General features: G+C 40.4%; 1 protein-coding gene across 3 annotated transcripts; it reads left to right on the top strand.

The window, feature by feature from the left end:
- Positions 1 to 19,856, top strand: IL18 (interleukin 18). 3 transcript variants are annotated; one of them, XM_062197018.1, is made up of 6 exons: positions 1 to 149; positions 10,851 to 10,937; positions 11,747 to 11,758; positions 14,453 to 14,587; positions 16,013 to 16,146; positions 19,066 to 19,856. In XM_062197018.1, exons 2-6 carry the CDS (start codon positions 10,859 to 10,861, stop codon positions 19,285 to 19,287), a joined length of 582 nt encoding a protein of 193 aa, XP_062053002.1. In that variant the 5' UTR covers positions 1 to 149; positions 10,851 to 10,858; the 3' UTR covers positions 19,288 to 19,856. The 3 variants fall into 3 exon arrangements, with proteins under 3 accessions (XP_062053002.1, XP_062053003.1, XP_062053004.1); XM_062197019.1 differs by lacking the exon at positions 11,747 to 11,758; XM_062197020.1 differs by lacking the exon at positions 1 to 149 and having other exon boundaries at positions 10,915 to 10,937; positions 11,747 to 11,792.
- Positions 19,857 to 20,576: the final 720 nt, after the last annotated feature.

Raw genomic sequence — 20,576 nt, 5'->3', positions numbered from 1 at the left:
AGCTGGGCTCTTTGCTCCTCCGGCAGCGACTGCTGGGGCTGTGTTCCTGGCTGGCCACACTAGCTGCTGCAGATCGGCGTGAGCGAGGAGAGAAAAGAAACCTCAAAGCTTCCAGAGCACTTCCTGTTGCAGGAAACGATTTGGCAACGGTAAGAAAGATCACTCTTTGTTTGGAAACCCCGGGCACGGCAATGAGAGGTAAAAAAGCTAGAAAATCTACTGAGAGGAATGTAAGTTCTCCCATCTCACTGCACTGACAGAAGGAACATAAAGCCAGAGTGGAAACTTTCCCTTATCCAACGTGGGGCATTACCGCTTCAGGGCACAGGTTCTCCTCTTGGTCTCATGACCCCTTTACACTCTGTTGAGAACCTGAAGAGTTTTTGTTTCTCTAGGTCAGTTACTACATTACTGTAATTTACTTAATTAGAAATTAAAACAGAAGTTTTCTAATAGTTACCTAGTGATCTATTTTAAAATTACAATAAACACATCACATGTTAGCATAAATAACATTTTTAATGAAAGGTAACAGTGTATTCTGAAAAGAATCCAGGTTGAAGAATGACATTGTTTTTCATCTGTTCAGTGTCTTTACTATGGACTCATGTGCTTTGCATTCAGTCTAGTTCAATGTTACACAGGGTATAGACTCTGGTAAAGTCTGTCCTACCCTCCAGAGTGAAGGAATGTGGAAAAGACAAATCATATTATTGGAAAATAACTTTCTCTCTCTCTCTCTGTCACTCAAATAATACATTCTTAAAAGGAAAGAAAGAAAATAGCTTTTACTTCCTCAGGACCCCTCAGGGTTAAATAGATTTGACTTTTTGTGAACCCTTGAGAATCACTGCTTTGCGGTGATAAATTAAGTGTCCTTTCACGAAGTCTCAGCTCTGAATCAGCTATATTAAAAGCAAGGAAAATATTTGCACAGGGTTGATAAGCTTGATGGAATCTGCAGCAGCACCCTTAGGCTGGGCTATAATTGCCTAGTACTTTAGTATGCCCTATGAGGATTTTATTTCACAATAAGTAAAGGGCCGAATTAATATCACTGTTTTGGAACTGAATAACAATCATTAAGATACCCTTAAACTCTTCTTTCCTATTTGCTTATATTCAGTAACTTAATGTTTTATTAAATCTTCCTTCCTTCAAATTTTTTTAATCTACAATGTTTTATTATTACTTATGAGATTAAATTCAAATTCATCTACTGATTTCCAAAACCCTCCATAATCTAACCTCTCCTTACCCTGTGTTCACTGTGGGACAGCAAGACTATTCTACTACAGTCAAAATGTGGCTCCCGTCAGTCCACCCTGACCTGTATATTGTTGATTACAACATAAAGGCTCCAGGCCCTGCTCCATCTTTTCAAATCTTAAACATTCTTTGATATTCAATTCAATTTTACTCTTCACACAACCCTTTCCAACTACATTAGTTTTTCTTTGAGGCTGTATATAGCAGTTAATTAGGTACATCTATTTATCTAATTTTAAAAATTTCTTTGTCTTATTTATTTGAAAGGCAGAGAGACAGTCAGATAGACAGAGATTTTCCATCTGCTGATTCTCCCCCTAAATGCCCTCAGTCCAGGTCTGGGCCACACTGAGCCAGGAGCTAGGATCCCAATCCAGCTCTCCTACGTGGGTAGCAGGGACCCAAATCCTTGAGCGACGCGTCACCTGCTTCCTTCCAGTACAGAGCTGGACGTGTTAGTGGGACTCAAAGCCAGGCACTCCCATGTGGGGTGCAAGCATCCCAAGCCGTGCCTTAACCATTATGCCAAAAATACACCCCTATTTACTTAATTTGCAAGTTACCTTCTATGCCTACCTCTTTCTTCCACACCCACATATACACATTCGTAAAATGGCAACATTTTCAAAGACAAAATGATTCCTAGAGATGAGAATTTCAGTTTTGATCTTGTTGCTGTAGTGATAACTGCTTATCTGACTTGAGAGAATTGTTTAAATGGCATTCTCCCTCCTTTCATCCCATATCTAGTCCATAAAATTGGACTTCCACAGTAAGAATAAACATAACCATAGTTACTTTTCAAGTTCAAGGCATTTCACTTTTAATCCAACAGTATGTTTATATAAACTCCTACTAGCTTAATGATGCTGATTATTGTGTCAGAATTAGTAGGAAGGGGTTACTAGGGCATTTGCCACATAAAAAAGATTCTCTTCTGGAAGGCCTAACTACAGTATAAAATTGCAGAGTGCTGGGAACTGGAAAAGACCTTAAAGATTGACCTTTCAAGTTCCTTTTTGGCCAAACGGATGAAACTGAGGCCCTCAGAATTAAGTGAGTTGCCCCAGACAAAATTGGAAGTCACATGACCTAATTTCCATCCTGATGGTCTACCATTCACTTGCTGCCTGTTTTTTTTTTTTTAACTTTATAGATAATTCTTTTTTTTTCCTTTTAAAGATTTATTTTATTTGTTTGAAAGAGTTACAGAGAGAGGTAGAGACAGAGTTCTTCCATCCACTGGTTCACTCCCCAGATGGCCCAAACGGCCAGAGCTGTGCCTACCGAAGCCAGGAGCCAGGAGCTTCTTCCAGGTCTCCCACGCCAGTGCAGGGGCCCAATGACTTGGGCCATCTTCCACTGCTTTCCCAGGCCATAGCAGAGAGCTGGACTGGAAATGGAGCAGTCGAGACTAGAACTAGCGCCCATCTGGATGCTGGCACTTCAGGCCAGGGCTTTAACCTGCTATGCCACAGCACTGGCCACTGCCTATTAGTTTTCAAATGCTTGTATAACTGAAAAGTTTTTCATTTCAAAGAAGCGATTGTCACTGAAGACTCTTGGGAACATCTTTCAGATGGCTTATAACTTAAAAAAAAAAAAAGTCAATAGTTTGAGAATCTTAGATGAAATATTGAAAACCTTTTAAAGTAGTGCAGAAGAAGAAAACACAACATTTGTGATCATGATTCCGGCTTCCTGGTAATGCACACCCTGGGATGCAGCAGATCGCCACCACCCACACGGGAGATCCACACTGAATTCCTGTCTCCTAAGTATTTGTGGAGTGAACCCATGGATGGGTGCACTCGCACACACACTCTCTCTTCCTCTCGCTCGGCCTATCAAATCAAATCCAATACATTAAATATTTTTAAAGTGATAATAAATGTAGAATTAAAAATAAACACATGAAATACAAAGAAACTAATAGAAAAAAAGAAGAGGAAAATGTTAGAGTCGTTATTCTAATTTTTAAACATTTGTTTCCAGGCTTCCCTTATTTTCTTTCTCATTGGCTGTCAGATAGAAGGACTGTTTTAAGACAGGAAAAAAAAAAAAAACTTTTAGGCCAGCGCTGTGGCTTAACAGGCTAATCCTCCGCCTTGCGGCACCAGCACACCAGGTTCTAGTCCCGGTTGAGGTGCCGGATTCTATCCCGGTTGCCCCTCTTCCAGGCCAGCTCTCTGCTGGCCCGGGAAGGCACGGAGGATGGCCCAAGTACTAGGGCCCTGCACCCGCATGGGAGACCAGGAGAAGCACCTGGCTCCTGGCTTCGGATCAGCAAGATGCGCTGGCCGCAGTGGCCATTGGAAGGTGAACCAACAGCAAAAGGAAGACCTTTCTCTCTGTCTCTCACTATCCACTCTGCCTGTCAAAAAAAAAAAAAAAAAAACTTTTACTAGACCTTTTCCAGATGTTGTCATGGTTACAAAGTTTATTATAGCAAACACTTATTTGTTTAACATTTATTGATCTCCTACTCTGTAATAAGACCTTTCCAGGCATTGAGGATTCATTGCCTTAAAGAAACTTAGATTGAATCCGAGCAGACCTATTTGTGATCAGAGTAATTTAATTCAGTGTAGTAAGAGCTACTTTAGAAGCAGGACCAGGGGGTAAGGACAGGGGGACTCTTTGGAGAGAATGATTGGCCAGCGACGGAGCAGTCTGGGAAGTTGTCTTAGAGGAGGAGCTTGAGCTGAGATTTAAAGGATGAAAAATGAAAGTTTGGGGAGGAAGAGAGGAAGCGGGGAGGAGCGTGGGAGCCAAGAGAAAGTTCTAGTCTGGCAGAGGGAATAACTGGCAACAATGTGAAGTTGCACAAAATCTAGAAGCAAAAAAAAAAAAAAAAAAAAAAAGCATTAAAATGGAAGATATCAGAAGTGTGAGGAATTTGATTTTAAATGGTGTTGGTGGAGATGAAGAGGAGATACCAGATTCCAGAGACCTTTCTCTGCAGGAGAATACTGTGGTCTTTCCACAGTATTTGTCAGACAGGGAATAGGTTAGACAAAGGAGTCAAGAATTTACTGGTGGATCTAGCAAATGAAATTAACACTTTGAAAAGCAAAGATTTGAACAGCCCTTGTCTCAGCTGTTGAGGAACAGTTCTTTTTTTTTTTTTCATACAATTTATTGAACTCTTTACTTAACATAGAGTTAATCACATGTATATAAAGTTAATTAAAAATAGATCTTAGTGGCTGGCGCCGCGGCTCACTAGGCTAATCCTCCACCTTGCGGCGCCTGCACACCGGGTTCTAGTCCCGGTCAGGGCACCGATCCTGTCCCAGTTGCCCCTCTTCCAGGCCAGCTCTCTGCTGTGGCCAGGGAGTGCAGTAGAGGATGGCCCAAGTCCTTGGGCCCTGCACCCCATGGGAGACCAGGAGAAGCACCTGGCTCCTGCCATCGGATCAGCGCGGTGCGCCGGCCGCAGCGCGCCAGCCGCGGCAGCCATTGGAGAGTGAACCAACGGCAAAAGGAAGACCTTTCTCTCTGTCTCTCTCTCTCTCACTGTCCACTCTGCCTGTCAAAAAAAATAAATAAATAAAAATAAAAAATAAATAAATAAATAAAAATAGATCTTAGTAAAAAATAATAATAGGAATAAGAAGAGAGGAGGAAAAAGGGTAGGAGGGGGGTGGGAGGGTGAGAAGAATCACCATGTTCCTAAAGTTATAATTATCAAATGTATGAAGTTTGTATTTTTAAATAAAAGGTTTCTGGGGAAAAAAAAAAGAATGACTGTCGGGTTTCAGTTTTGGACAGGTTACTAGCACATGTTTTGTAGTCATCCATTAAAAATCTTACAGTTAGAACTGTGGGTATGGAGCCGGAAATTGAAATTTGCAAGTTATGTGTCCTCCAGTATCCACCAGCCTCATTCCATAGAGCCAAACTCTGAAAAAGAACAGTATGTGATCCCTGTCCTTACTTTGTTCCCTCACGTACTGTCCTTGACCTCTGCCAACCTGCCTGTTGCTGGCTCTGCTTTAACTTTATGGTTACCACCACTTCATAACTGGAAATTCAAAAAGTAAGTTTGAGCTTGCATTGAACATGGGATCTGCAGCTTCTGTTTTCAAGCAGCCACCCCCTGAAATTCCTTTCTCCTTCGGCTTCTCTGACTCTCTCAGGTCTTCAAGTTTTCTTAGTTAATGGGGTAACCACTCACAAATTGCCCAGGCCAGAAACTTGGAAATCACCCTCAGTTCCTTCTTCCGTTTGATCCATAGCCAATGATATTTTAAAATCCTGTTGTTTAATATCTATTGAATCCACCACCTTAGTTTATAGCCTCATCAACTCTTAAACTGTTTAACTTGCATCTCAGATTGTTTTCTGGCCTCTGTCCAGTCTTTCCCAATTGAATCCATTCTCTACACTGCTGCTAGAGTAAGATTTTGACAGAAATTTGACCATGTTGTTCTCCTATTTAAAGTAAGTCACTATTTTTTCAGTAAAAATCCTTCACTCTTTTAACCTGCTTAAACAAAGCCTTTATAATCTGGCTTTCCTTTCCAAGTTTTGTCAAATAAATTGCAAGTTGCATTTTTTATGAATTGCAAAATCAAACTAATATAATATAACAATAACAATCTACCTTTATAGGCAAAATGGAAATAACGTGAATTGCTCCAAATTAAACAGTTTATCTAGAATGATATAATTTCAAACCTGAGAGACCAAATAAATGAGTTGCAAACCAACACTTTTGTCACATGGAAGTGTCTTATATCTGATAGAATATCTGCATCCACGTCATTGTTATGTGAGTTAGGCTATTCATCAAATATTTCAGAAGTTATTGAGACACACAGGTTACTGCTGTGTTTTTAACATTATTTTAAATAGTATTTATATCTGATAGAAATGTTATCAAAGTGTAAAGGGGTATTGTTATCATGTATGCTAAAAAAAGAAAAAACTACCAAAAACTGAGTTGAAACAGAAGTTAGATGTAAGAAAACAATATTTAAGAGGCCAAAGTACCACCATGAGAGACTATGTGAAGAGAACACTTTATAAAACACCAGCTGAGCCGGCGCCGTGGCTTAACAGGCTAATCCTCCGCCTTGCGGCGCCGGCACACCAGGTTCTAGTCCCGGTTGGGGCGCCAGATTCTATCCCGGTTGCTCCTCTTTCAGGCCAGCTTTCTGCTGTGGCCCGGGAAGGCGGTGGAGGATGGCCCAAGTGCTTGGGCCCTGCACCCGCATGGGAGACCAGGAGAAGCACCTGGCTCCTGGCTTCGGATCAGCGCAATGCGCCGGCCGCAGCAGCCATTGGAGGGTGAACCAACGGCAAAAAGGAAGACCTTTCTCTCTGTCTCTCTCTCTCTCACTATCCACTCTGCCTGTCAAAAAAAAAAAAAAAAAAAAAAAACACCAGCTGAGAAAGTTGGAAAGAAGAAAGCAAGGCTACACTTTGCTGGTCTCTTCCCATATGTCTACATTTATTCCCAAGGAAAAGTTAATCTTGAACCATGTGAGGTCTTCAGACATGCATTCCTGCTTTAAAATGTGACTATATTTGCATTATTTATGGTAAAATGATGAGAGCTCAAACAACCTGTGTTCTGGCAGCCTCCTTGCATGCTGGCCTTTGCAAACATTGTTCCCTTCTCATGGAAGCTCCTGAAAATGCCTGCCTCTCTTTCACAGCTGCACCATCATCACTAGCTCCAAGAAACCTTCTCCAGCACCACCAAACACAAACAGAAGACTCCTTGTAAACCCAGTTCTTACTGCATCCCTTATACTGTCCTGTAACTGTTTTTATATTTGTCTCTCCCAGTGGACTCTGAGCCGCTGGAGAGTTCCTGTGTGTTTTGCCACCTTCTAACCCCATGCCTGAAGCACAGTGTATATTCAATCATCAATTAATGAATGAGTTAATTTATTGTATATATTATTAATGTTTGAGGTAACTGTGTCCTCCACTCATTGACTTTAAAAAAAAATTTAATGTAACTGTCCATTTTCTCATTGACTGAATACTCACTGTAATAACACTGGTAATTTAATCCAGTTCCTGCCCATACTGCTTAGTGAATATCAGGTGAATTACCATAATGAACATGTGTTCACAATATTAACATTTATAGCCATTATTTCATCCATTGATAAGTAATCACAACAGTCCCTCCAAGGTTAACAAACGTCTGCCTTTTTCAGTTAATGCAGCCATTAACAAATGAATTCTGACATTGAGAATAGGTGAACAAAGAAAATGCCTTCACAGAGCTCACAATCATTATTCTTTTACTCTTAAAGTTGGATTGATTTTTATGCTTATTTATTTTCATCTGCCTGAAAGACAGAGAGAGAAAAAGAGAGAGAGAAGGGTATTCCATCAGCTAGTTCACTTCCCAAATGCCTACAACAGCCAGGGCTGGGTCAGGCTGAAGCCAGGAGCCTGGAACTCCATCTGGGTCTCCACACATGGGTAGCAGGGGCCCAACACTTGAGCCATCATCTACTGCCTCCCAGGATGCATTAGCAGGAAGCTGGATCAGAATTGGAGTAGCTGGGACTCTAACCAACTCTTTGATATGGGATGTGGCTGTCCCAGTCAACAGCTTAATTCACTGTGCCACAACACCTGCCCTGGTTTTGTTGTGAGATGACTAGGTCCAGGTTCTCTTCTTCATCACAAGAAGAAATTCAAGGAGGAAACATAGATAAAAGGCAGCAGAAAATCAAAATTTATTTACATACAAAGCAAAAGTACACTCAGAAATTGGTATGGGCAACCTCAAGAGAGTTGCACTCAACAAGGTTTAGGGTTGTCCCTTTATAAGATCTGGAGGCACAGTGGGTGGTGTCTGAGTGGAGCTTAATTGAATATTTGAAGGGATGGAGTTTGAGGTGGGGTTTGAGTGCCACTCATTTCTTTACCCTTCTTGGGAATTTCAGAAGTGTCATGGCATCAGGTACATGATGGAGGAGGAGTGCCACCCATGGTAATTTAATGATAATGACATGATGAACTAAAGGTCTTTGAAGGGACACAGTCTGTAGTCATATTAGATAATTTTAGCTGGAACCAGTTCTAGTGGCAAAACCAGATCAACTGCAGTTTTCCACTATACTGAGGGGGAGAAGGAGGGAGGTGTGTTGGCTATGCATGGAAGGACAGTTTGGGCTGTGCACAGAAAGGGGGTTTGGGTAGTATAGACAAGACTGCTGCACAGGCATGGCTGTTGTATTGTGGAAGACAGTACTAGCAAACCTCCTTGTTAGTGCTATCTCCTCGCCTATAATAGCTTGACTTTTACTAAAAACAAACAACAAAAACAGACCTAGCAAGTTTTTCATTTTTTGGCTATATTATTTTCCCCCAGTCTCCCTATCCCCCCTTTAAAAAAATTATGTGACAATTCTAAATTTTAAACATTCAACTTTAAATTTATTTTTAAAATAAAATTTTATTTAAATAAAAAATTAATAATTACTTACATTTGGATGTGTACAAGGAATTGAACCTAGATAAAACTATTAAATAGTCACCATCTAATGAGTGTTTTGAGTTAGCTTAGTTTAGATTAACTTTTTTGCACTGAATTTTAATTTCCTGTTTCTTTGATCATAAGTGCTTAATTTCAAATTATGCCAGAAAATGCTCTCCATCGATAAGCACAGATTTATAAATACCCCTCCATACCACTAGCAGCTATGATCCAAGAACCTTCTTTGGAGCCCCAACCATAAATGCCTTGGGGATCCCGGGCATTGCTGAACTCCTGATCACTTCCGTGGCATGGACTTTGTGGGCAATCTAATGAAGCCTATGTACTCCTCAGAATGATGCTTACATTCATAAAATTAAACAGCCTTATAAAAGAAATCCATTCTATTAGAGTTATCAAATTTTTAAATCAATTTTATATAGCATATATACTTCTATAGTAATACATTAAATAAGATCTATTGCTAAAACTAATAACTTCTGAAATTTCAAAGAGTAATTAACTTGGGCTGGACCCTATGGCATAGAGGGTTAAGCCTCTGCCTGCAGTGCCAACATCCTATATGGGAGCTGGTTCAAGTCCCCACTGCTCCACTTCCAATCCAGCTCCCTGCTGGATTTTCCTCTTGGAAAGCAGCAGAAGATGGTCCAGGTTCTTGGGCACCCATGTGGGAGACCCAGAAGAAGCTCCTGGTTCCTGACTTCCATCTAGGCCACCTCTGGCCATTGGGGCCATTTGGGAAATAGACCAGATGGAAGATATCTGTCTCTCTCTCTTTCTCTTTCTAACTGCCTTTCAAATAAATAAATTAATTTAAAAAAAAAAAAAAAAAGAGTAATGAACTTAAACGATACTTCAAAATCTAACACTTTTTAAAAGATACATTCATTCATTTTTAAAATTTACTTATTATTTATTTGAAAGTCAGAGTAACAGAGAGAGAAGGAGAGATAGAGAGATTTTGCCATCTGCTGGTCCACTCCTCAAATGGTTGTATTAGCCAGGGCTGGGACAGGCTGAAGCTAGGAGCCAGGAACTCCATCCTGGTCTCCCATATGAGTGGCAGGGGCCCAAGTTCTTGGTCCATCACTCACTGCCTTCTCAGGCATGTTACCAATAAGCTGGACCAGAAGCAAAGCGTCTGGGACTTGAAATGGCACTCCAATGTGTGATGCAGCCGTCACAAGTGGCCGCTTAACCTGCAGTTCCACAATGCCAGCACCTCGGTAACAGTTTTAATACAGTAGAAAAGATGTGTTTCTGTTAATGACAGAGTAAGAGGTGCTGCTAATGATAGTGTGGCTAGTTTCCTTGAAGGAATGCTAAATTTCAGTTAGAAATTGGTGAAAATAAAAGTGTTTGGTTCTTTTTCCCATCCAGGTTCACAAATTTGGCAGATTAAGAACCCCTACTCCATGACAAATTCTGGAAGGATACATACCATAATGAGATGGAGTGGGGCAGAAGGAAAGAGCCAAAAGAATTTTTAATTTTTCCAAATCCTGTGTCATTTGATTTTTTCACAGTTATACTTATATGTTTCTTGTGTTTGAAAAAAACAAACAGCATAATCCAGACTCCAGACCAAATACTGCTGCTGCTCAGGGACAAAGGGGGTCATCAAAGGCCAGAGCTCTCCAGCCTTCCCCTGACCCTACCCCCAATGGAAACAGCAGTTTTATCATTGCCTTACCCTTAGCACTTTGACTTGGGGTTCAGAACCATCAGCCTGTCACCCATAGGAACTAATTGGTTGTACCTAGTTAAAAGACAGAATTAGATGTGTTTCTGATATCCTCAAGTGTGGTTACATTTACATGGATAATAAATTTATATCTCCCCAAGGACTATGACAACAATAATTCAGTTCATCAGTGGACCACTTATGCACCCTTTATAATACTGTTTAGTCAGAAAATTCTTTCTAAATCCCAAATATCTGATGGATTCCGGGAGAATAAATATTTATTAAATATTCAGAGTGTTGTTCAGCATACAGGATAGTAAACTGACTTCTGAGTTTGGAGGTGGTACAAGTTAGTAGTAATAGGTTCCTTTTATGTAAGAACAATCATGGTGTCTTAACAGATGACTCTGCTCTCCTTAGGAATAGAGATGGCTGCTGAACCAGAAGAAGAGCCTTGCATCAACTTTGTGGGAATGAAATTTATTGACAACACACTTTACTTTATAAGTAAGTCCAAGGCACTAGAACCACCACGGTGTTCAGATATTTGTGTCAGCAACCGAAAAGATAGTCCACTGTGAACTATTGTAACATTAATTGTAATATTGTAGTATTATAACATTGTAACATTATAACATTGACTCTCTTCTCTGAAAAAAGAAATTGCATTTCTGGAAATTAACTATAATGGGTCCAAGGTCTACCACCTTGTTCCAGCACATATCTTGGCACTTTAATTAGGAACCCAATCTCAAGGTGGCAGCAGATAAACATCGTGAAAAATCCCACAGAACTTGGTAAATTCAGGAAATACAATTTCTCAAAGCAAATTGGCAAATTTTCTAGGAGATACCATAAACCTAGAGTTCTGTGGGTGAACTAAACCATTTTATGTAAATATATTTGACAAATAAAACTGATTCTTATGATTAATGTTCTGTGGGCAATTTGGTTCCATTTGAACACTTCATAAAAAGTCCTTAGGTAATTTTCAACTTAAGCAATAAATTTTAAGAGTAAAATGTATCACTTTATAAAATTCTTTTTAGCTACGTATTGAAATTCATAAATCCTGGATTTAAGTTTAATGTCCAGCTTAACTGAGAATGCAGCAAGTGTAATGAACTTCATTTTATGGGTCTTTTGGATGATCATACAATATTTCTAATGGAGGCCAACAAAGACCATCACCAGTAAAGTAAGAAGTAAAAGAATGGAGAATGGCATAAAAGAGTGGTGAATCATTAGGGTGAGAAGGAACTCAGAGTTGAAATACAGAATTTAACATATTTTGTTTCTCTTCTTTTCTCCCTTAGCTGAAAACGATGGTAAAGTATAAAAGTATTTCTCTTTCTTTACAAAGTAAGTGGCTGCTTAAGACACATCCATATCACCATGCTCAGCTGGGAGAAACTGTTCACATGGTACCAGTCCCTCTGGGAAGCCCATCTTCTCTCAAGGGAGTGTGGACTCAATAGCACACTTGGAACAAAGATGACTATGAGGGCTAAAAGAAGATCCTCTACAACATGTATTTCCCCACACCTTAGGAAACTCTCCAGCTCTTGAAATCGACAAAATACACCCTGCCTGTGACACAGGTCCTATGAAGAACTGAAGCATGAAAATTTTCAAAATCAATTGTATCTTCCTCTTCAACCTCCTCCCTTAGAAACACTTTAGGAAGAAGTCTGGAAGGGTCCTAGGGGACAGAGAATTCTGAAAGTAAAGGAATTAGGGATGAGTGGGCACTTAGACTACATTCAAAAGCCAAGATATGAGAGAAAGCTAGGCGTGTATGAAGAATTAAAAGTAATGCAGAATGTGAGAGAAGCTAGGGTGATAAGTAGGAGATCCAGAAGTTCTCTTATCTCAAGATACTAAGTCCATATCTCTTCTTGGGAGTAACCGGGGTTCACTAAGCACAATATGTATCAGCAAAGATAAGATTAGTTTGCTGTAACAAAGAGATTCAAAAATACAGTGGCTGAATAGAATAGAAAATTTTTCACTCAAATAAATTCCAACTGAGCAGTTCAGGTTTCATATGGCTAGATGCACCCTGGTGGTGCTGGGACCTCAGGGTTCTTTTGCCTTGTTACTCTGTCACGTTCTAGTTGTTGAACTCCTTAAACCTGAAAATCATCTTACTTTCTGGGTCTATATCCCAATTACCAAGAAAGTGGGTCAAGATAAGAAGAAGGGCCAGCACTGTGGCATACTGGGTAAAACCACCACCTGCAGTGCCAGCATCCTATATGGGAGCCGGTTTGAATCCCGGCTACTCCACTTCTGATCCAGCTCTCTGCTGTGGCCTGGGAAAGCAGTGGAAGATGGCCGAAGTCCTTGGGATCCTGCACCCAGAAGAAGCTCCTGGCTCCTGGCTTTGGAACAGCCCAACTCCAACCATTGAGGCCATCTGGGGAGTGAACCAGAGGATGGAAAACCTCTCTCTCTCTCTCTCTCTCTCTCTCTCTCTCTCTCCTTCTGCCTCTCTGTAACTCTGCCTTTCAAGTAACTAAATCTTAAAAAAAAAAAGATAACAGGAAAAAAGGTCATTAGATTTAGCAACTGAAGTTTGGTGATCCCAGTACGAACAATCTGATGGAGAAATGAAGGCAGAGTGAGATTGCAATGAGTAGGAAAGTGGATGCAAAGTAAGGAAATGAGGCAAGCAGTCCTTGCAAGAAGCTTGGTTATCATAAGAAGAGAGACAAGGCTGTAGGTGCAGAGTGGAATAGGCTTAATGGAGGATTTTTAAATCTCAAATAAGGAAATTCATGCTTCTCTAATTATAAAATAATGTTTATTATAATTAATTCAGACAATGAGAAAGTATACCATGAAGAAAAGTTAAAACATAAAAATCTCCCAGAAATAATAGCTATCATTTTTATGGAGCACACACACACACACACAAATGCTTCTATTTTTGTTGAAAGGATTATACTACACGTAAGTTACTTTTTCAAGTTAGTGATATATATGGACATCTTTCCCTGGAATGAATAATTGAAGTTATAATAAATTCATAATATTCCACTATACAGACATATCTAAATGTATTCAATCCCCAGTTGATGGATACTTAAATTGTTTCCAGTATATTGTTATTATTAATTATTAATAGTATTATCATAAGAATTATTGTACCAAAATGTTTGCATTTATGTCTGATTATTTAATATAGACCCAGGATATGGAATTCCTGGGTTGATAGAAGAGAAAGGGTGATTGTAAATCAAGATATCAGCAGTGAAAACATGCAGAGTTCAAATCAGCCTTAGCTACTTTAAGGGACACCTTTTCCACATTTTCCCTTAGGAAAAGAGGGGTAGAGGGAATAACTATTCTTGCCACAGTTAAGTGGAGTAGGAGGAAATCATTTGTGGGAAGTGAAAGTAATGGCTCAGAGGAACTGAAGAAGGTGAAGATGATGCAGTGATGGTCTACGGACAAAAGTGCTCCACTGGAAAACAAAAAGACATATTGACAGTCCATGTGCTTGTAATGGTTCCCATTAGATCCATGGATAATTGTTCACCAGAAGCATACAGTAGACTAGACTGGAGTTTTGTAGCAGAAAGATGAATGAGTGATGGATTTAAGATACTGACAAAAAGGAATATAAAATGATGAATCCTGCACCCAGCTGTACAGAAATGGAAGGGAAAACAGGAAGAAGTTAGCTAGGGAAAAATACCAGAATCAGGAGACTGATGGGTTTGGTGACATCTAAGAATGTGTACAGTTGTAGTAAAAGCATAGTAAAATCTAAAAGGATAGGGGACTGGTCAGAAAGAAGGTATTTGAAGTTAACATTTCAGAGGTAGAGCAGTTATGAGTAGTAACAAGGAACTGTACCTTGGAAGTAGGCTACACAGCAGTAAGCAATGGGATCATGGCTGCTTCTTGAATAGAAGATTGTCCTTATTTGTTACTGCAATCTGAAATACATGGTAGGTCTACTTGTAGATGTGAGGACAAGACTTATTTTTAATGAGATTTAATGTTTATTGTAGAGAACCTGGAATCAGATTACTTTGGCAAGCTTGAACCAAAAATCTCCATCATACGAAACCTGAATGACCAAGTTCTCTTCATGGACCAAGGACAGCAACCTGTGTTTGAGGATATGCCCGATTCTGACTGTATAGGTATTTTTTTAACCTTCACACAAAGATAGAAATGACTAATTGTTCCCATTCCATTTTTACTGCCTATGTTTCTCTGTTATACCAAATCTTTAGATGAAGTCACAGGAGTAATAGAAATCTCACATACAAGCAACTTCATGGGTCATCTGTATTTTTTGTTTGAGGTGAAAACTGGATATAATAAGAACACTGCTGGGAGTCATGGCACTCTGAGTCTACATGTGGCTCACCAATCCTTTTATTTTAATTGCAATAACTATATAAGATTCTATTAAGTTGGATCCTTATTCATTGCTGGTTATAACTAAAAATGCTAATATTTTTCAAACTCAAAAGTAAATATACAAAAATTTCAAATGAGTCTATCCTGCACCAGAAACTTAGAGTGCCTTAAAAAATAAGTGTACTGGGTCTTCCAAGTTACGAATTTCAAATATCAGAGTTTTAGACTGAATTAAAATAGTAAACGTGCAGTCATGAAAAACAAGGGGATTGTACCTTAACAGATAATTTTAAATTCTAAAAGTTAAAGAGAATATTTTAGAATTCAGAGTATTCTTTTTTAAAATATTTATTTTATTTATTTGCAAGACAGAGTTATATAGAGAGGTAGACAGACAGGTCTTCCATCCACTGGTTCACTCCCCAGATGGCAGCAAAGGCCGGAGCTGCACCGATCCAAAGGCAGGAGCCAGAAGCTTTTTCCGGGCCTCCCACACAGGTGCAGGGGCCCAAGAACTTGGGCCATCTTCCACTGTTTTCCCAGGCCATGTAAGAGAGCTGGATTGGAACAGAAGCAGCCGGGACTAGAACAGCATCCATATGGGATGCCGGTGCTTCAGGCCATGGCTTTAACCCACTGCGCCACAGCGCAGGCCCCAGAGTATTCTAAAGACACTAAAAAAGTCACCACAGTGTGTTGTTACACACACTTAAATGTGTTTTAAAGAATGTCTGGACAGGGGCTGGCACTGTGGTACAGCGGGTTAAAGCCCTGGCTTGAAGCGCCAGCATCCCATATGGGCACCGGTTCTAGTCCCGGCTGCTCCTCTTCTGATCCAGCTCTCTGCTATGGCCTGGGAAAGCAGTGGAAGATGGCCCAAGTCCTTGGGCCCCTGCACCCACATGGGAGACCCGGAAGAAGCTCCTGGCTCCAGGCTTCGGATCAGCACAGCTCCAGCCGTTGCGGCCATCTGGGGAGTGAACCAGTGGATGGAAGACCTCTCTCTTTAATTCTGTCTTTAAAAAAAAAAAAAAAAAAAAGAATGTCTGGCCAGCAGTGCCTGGTCTCCTGCTAACTGATCAAATCTCAGAGTTCAAGGTTGGCAATAAGTATATTAAGGAATGACCCTTTAGTTAAATTTCCTCAAATATTGATCTGCAGAAATTCTAACTGGTGTTCTCATTTATTAATGTTTATTTCAGATAATGCACCCCAGACCATTTTTATAATACATATGTATAAAGACAGCCATACTAGAGGCATGGCTGTAAGCCTCTCTGTGAAGTGTAAGAAAATTTTTACACTCTCCTGTGAGAACAAAATTATTTCCTTTAAGGTAAGATTGAACCTTATTTTTTTAGAAAATAAAAAAGCCCAAATATCCTTAGTCCAGTTTTTATCTAGAGCAGGAACAGCAGGAAGCAGAGAACTATTCAAATGGGTAGCTATTAAAAACGGTCAAACTCTAATCTATTGTGAAATACTACTTTTTCTAAGCTGTCACAGGGAAGATGGTGCACACTTGCTTCGTAATCTTGGTCCTCTGAATATAAAATATTGATGGAAAATATTTGTTATATACTTCAGAATATCAGAATACATCTTGCCACAAAAAATGAAGCTAGTTATCATGTAAATCTGCTACTTTGCAAAATTTATTTATTTATATTTTATTTTATTTTTTATTTTAGACAGAGAGCTGCCATCCTCCAGGGCACTCCTCACCTTTCAGGACAATAGCTGGGACTTGGCCAGGCCAAATATGCGAACAGGGAACACAGTCCAGGCTTCCCACATGGGTGGCAGGGACCCTGTCCGTGCAGACCCCACGAGGCAGCAGTCACAGTTCCAGTGTTGGGCTTCCTGCTACCCACATGGGAGAAATGGATTTGTTCCTGGCTCTTGACTTCAGCCCCAGCCCCAGCCAGTGTGGGCATTTGGAGAGTGAAGCAGCAGATGGAGGAGTTTTCCATCTCTGCCTCCCTCCCCATCTCCAATTAAACAAAAAGAAAACTAACTCAGCTGCAGAGGCAGACTCAGAAGCTGAGATAAGCTAGACCTCTAAGCGAATTCCTGTCGGGGGAGACTGGCCTAGTTAAGAAAATGGAAATAACGCATGGCACATTGTAGGAATTAGGGCCAATGCAAGTTTGAGGGAGGCTAAAATATATGCAATTTTGGAGAAAGAATATATAAATTTACTGAAGGTATGAACTTGACAGTTTATTTAGAATAAGAAAAAAGAAGAGGCCTTATAAGAAACCTGGGCTTGAGGGGCCCTGACATTTAAGCTTCACAGAAAATCTGCTTCTGGGAGGAATTCAGTAAATATTAGTTGGATTAGTTGGATGGACAGATGGGATTCTAGGACCAGATTTCGCCCCTACTCTTTGGTCCCATTGACCCCCTACTAATAAGAATCTTAACAGTGATTATAAGTGTAGACTAGGGTTCGGGATGGGGCATATCCAGCCTGCAGACTGTATAAGGCGCACAAAATCATTTAGTCTGGCCCTGCCAAGGCAACCACAGAGGGTACTCAAAATTCAATAAATCTACAGCAGGCTGAATTTTAAGTTGATAATTTTGTATGGTCCTGGAATGATGCTATAAATTCCCAAATGGCCTTTGGCAGAAACAAGATTCCCCACCTCTGGTAATAAAACACAGCTGGCTGTCTTTATGTGCTCACTTTTCCGTGTTGATTACCAGCTATAATCCTATATAGTTCTGTGGGCAAGAACCTTTATGACACCAAGAGGGACTCTTCGAGAGGTGACTATCAGACTTTGTTTCTTATAAATTCATCCAAGGCTGGACAGGGTTCTCTTAGATTTTCCAGTGCACTAGGGAGAGGGCTCAAAGAACAGATGCTAGTCAAGTTTAACTTTACTGGGTAAAAAGAGAGAGAGAGAGAGATTTCCATCTGATGGTTCACTCCCCAAATAGCCACAATGGCTGGATCTGGCCCAGGTCAAAGCCAGGAGCCTGAAACCTCATCCAGATCTGGGTGCAGGTTCCCAGACACTCGGGCCATCTTCTGCTGCTTTCCCAAGCACGTTAGCAGGGAGCTGGATCAGAAGTGGAGTAGACAGGACTTCAACTGGCACTCATATGGGATACCAGTGTCACAGGCAGTGGCTTAACCCGCTGCTCCTCAGTGCTGGCCCCTCATTAAAGTTTGACTAAGGATCATTTCTCATTTATACATTAAAGCTTCATCCCTAACTGACTTGCATAGCTTAGGGTCTCTTCCTGTTTTAATTCTGGAGGTTTTTCTGTGAGCCCTTAGGATTTTGTGCGACCACTGGGGTCTAAATGAAGTCCAAAATGATGACGGATTCCTGAATTCATATGGAAGCACCTGATTATGGGCCCCAAATTTTCTAGTCTATCCTAAAAACTAGACATGATGTAATAATAGGAAAAGTGCATGCTACCCTACCAGTGGGCCAGCCAGCAAGACTGTAGTTTCAAGTCATCTAATCATTTCTCACAAGACCCTATTCTGTGGCTGAACAATACAGGCGTGAATGTTTGGCCTTCCAGGGCAGGGTCCAGCCACACACACTACCTGCAGGACAGCAATTCAGAACTACCATGGAACTGAAGTACTTGGCCGGCACACAGAGTTGAGGGTTTCTGACTAAGGGAATGCCGTAGGGCTCTACGAGAACAGGGCCTGGCCCTGGAGTAAGTCTCACGTCTACTTAGGGTACGTTTCAGTTTCAGGCTCCACTGCAAGAAGGGGCAGAGATTCCTGGGACTTTCTGCCTCTCTCACAGTTGACTCAGAAACCAGAGCTAGTCTAAGCTTATGGAAAGAGGTTATCACTATCTTTAGCCATAAATGTGGGTAAGATGAGAACCAACATTAGCCCAAACAGGTTGTGGTCTTTGCTAGAACTCTACTTTGTATAGAGCAGATGTGGGCTCCACTCAGGGAGAGAGGAGAGAAGGAAGTTGTCTTAAGGATGGGGAGGGAGAGTAGAGGCCTGGCTCTGAATGTGTTTCCATGATGAGAAGTGTGTGTGGAAGGGAGAATAAGGGGTTAGGGATAAGAAAGGAGAGGAGATCAGGTTTCCTATACTCTGTGATTTTTCCCCCCTTAACTCTTGAGGAGAAAAACTACTTTAGTTCTGTTTAGTAATATATTTCAAAATAAACTGCACAGGTTCAAACTGTCCATATCCTAAAAAAAAAAAAAAAAAAAAAAAAAAAAAAAGTTAGGTAATGTTGCTTTTTTCTCTCTGCAGGAACTCACTCCTCCTGATGACATCAACGATACAAAAAGTGACATCATATTCTTTCAGAAACATCTCGCAGGACAGAAAGATAAGATGCAGTTTGAGTCTTCATTGTATGACGGATACTTTCTAGCTTGTAGAAGGGAGAAAGATCTTTTCAAACTTGTTTTGAAACGTAATGATGACAAAAACGATAAGTCTGTAATTTTCAGTGTCCAAAACAAGAATTAGACACTAAAATTCTATACCTTGGGCTTTCTGAGATTTTATAACAGTCTATAAGCCTTATCTAGTCTGTTTTGTGTTGCTATAACAAAATACCTGAGGCTGGGAAACTTATAAAAAAGTATATTTGGGTCATGATTCTGGTGAGCGGAAGGTCCAAACAGCTTCCTGCCAAGGGCCCCCACCTGCACCATGATGGAGCAATGGAAAGGGAACTGGCTGCATGCAAAAGAGGCCAAGCACACGGGTGTCCTCACTTTATAACCACCTGCTCTCACAGAGATTCATCTCTTCTGTGGGTGGTGCCCCTGTAATCTAAGTCTCTCTCCCCACAGCTCACCTCACAGAGTCCCTACCACTTCAATGCTGTGGTGCTGGGGACCAAGCTTCCAGCACATGAACTTCAGGTGACAAACCATAACCACACCATAGCAAGCCTATAGTTTTAGTAGCGAAATAAAATGAATAAAGGCCTCAAAAGCTGTCACAAAGAAATAAATGAGCTTTCATGAAATTGAATTGTACAATAAAATATTTGTATAATGTAAAAAATAAAAGTGTAGCTTGAAAACACATTCTACATTATTACTGGCTCATAGTTTATTCCCAATAAAACTGTTTTGAATCTTGAATTATTAGTCCTAACATAAAATCTATCACTTTTTGAATCTTCTAATTTTTAGGAATATCATTAAAACCACTGATATTTTTATAAGGAAACCACTTCGGTTGACTAATTTCTGAATTTCTTTCAAGATAAGAATATCTCTGAAAGTCAATTTAATCCTTAATCCAACAACATATTAAAAAGAATTTTATACTCTGACTAGGTGGCATTCATCCAAGGAATGTAAAGATGTTTTAATAGCCTAATACCAATGAACATAATAAATTCTATTAATAGAATAAAGGACACAAACCATATTACTATCTTAGTAATTTCAGAAAAAATCATTTGAAAAACTCAATTCATAATAAAAATTCTCAAGAAACTTAAAAGAACTTCTCAACATGATGAAGGGCATCTATGAAAAACTTATGCCTAGGGGCTGGTGCTATAGCATAACAGGTAAAGCCGCCACCTACAGCGCCAGCGTCCCATATGGGTGCCGGTTTAAGTCCTGGCTGCTCCATTTCTAATCCAGCCCTCTGCTGTGGCCTGGGAAAGCAGTGGAAGATGGCCCAAGTGCCTGGGCCCCTGCACCCACGTGGAAGACCAGGAAGAAGCTCTCGGCTCCTACCTTCAGATTGGTGCAGCTCCAGCCATGAAGGCCACTTGAGGAGTGAACCAGCAG

This window comes from Lepus europaeus, chromosome 7 (assembly GCF_033115175.1).
Source record: "Lepus europaeus isolate LE1 chromosome 7, mLepTim1.pri, whole genome shotgun sequence".
Taxonomy (NCBI): domain Eukaryota; kingdom Metazoa; phylum Chordata; class Mammalia; order Lagomorpha; family Leporidae; genus Lepus; species Lepus europaeus.
The sequence above is the reverse complement of the archived record's forward strand: the minus strand, read 5'-3'. Positions and strand labels throughout refer to the sequence as shown.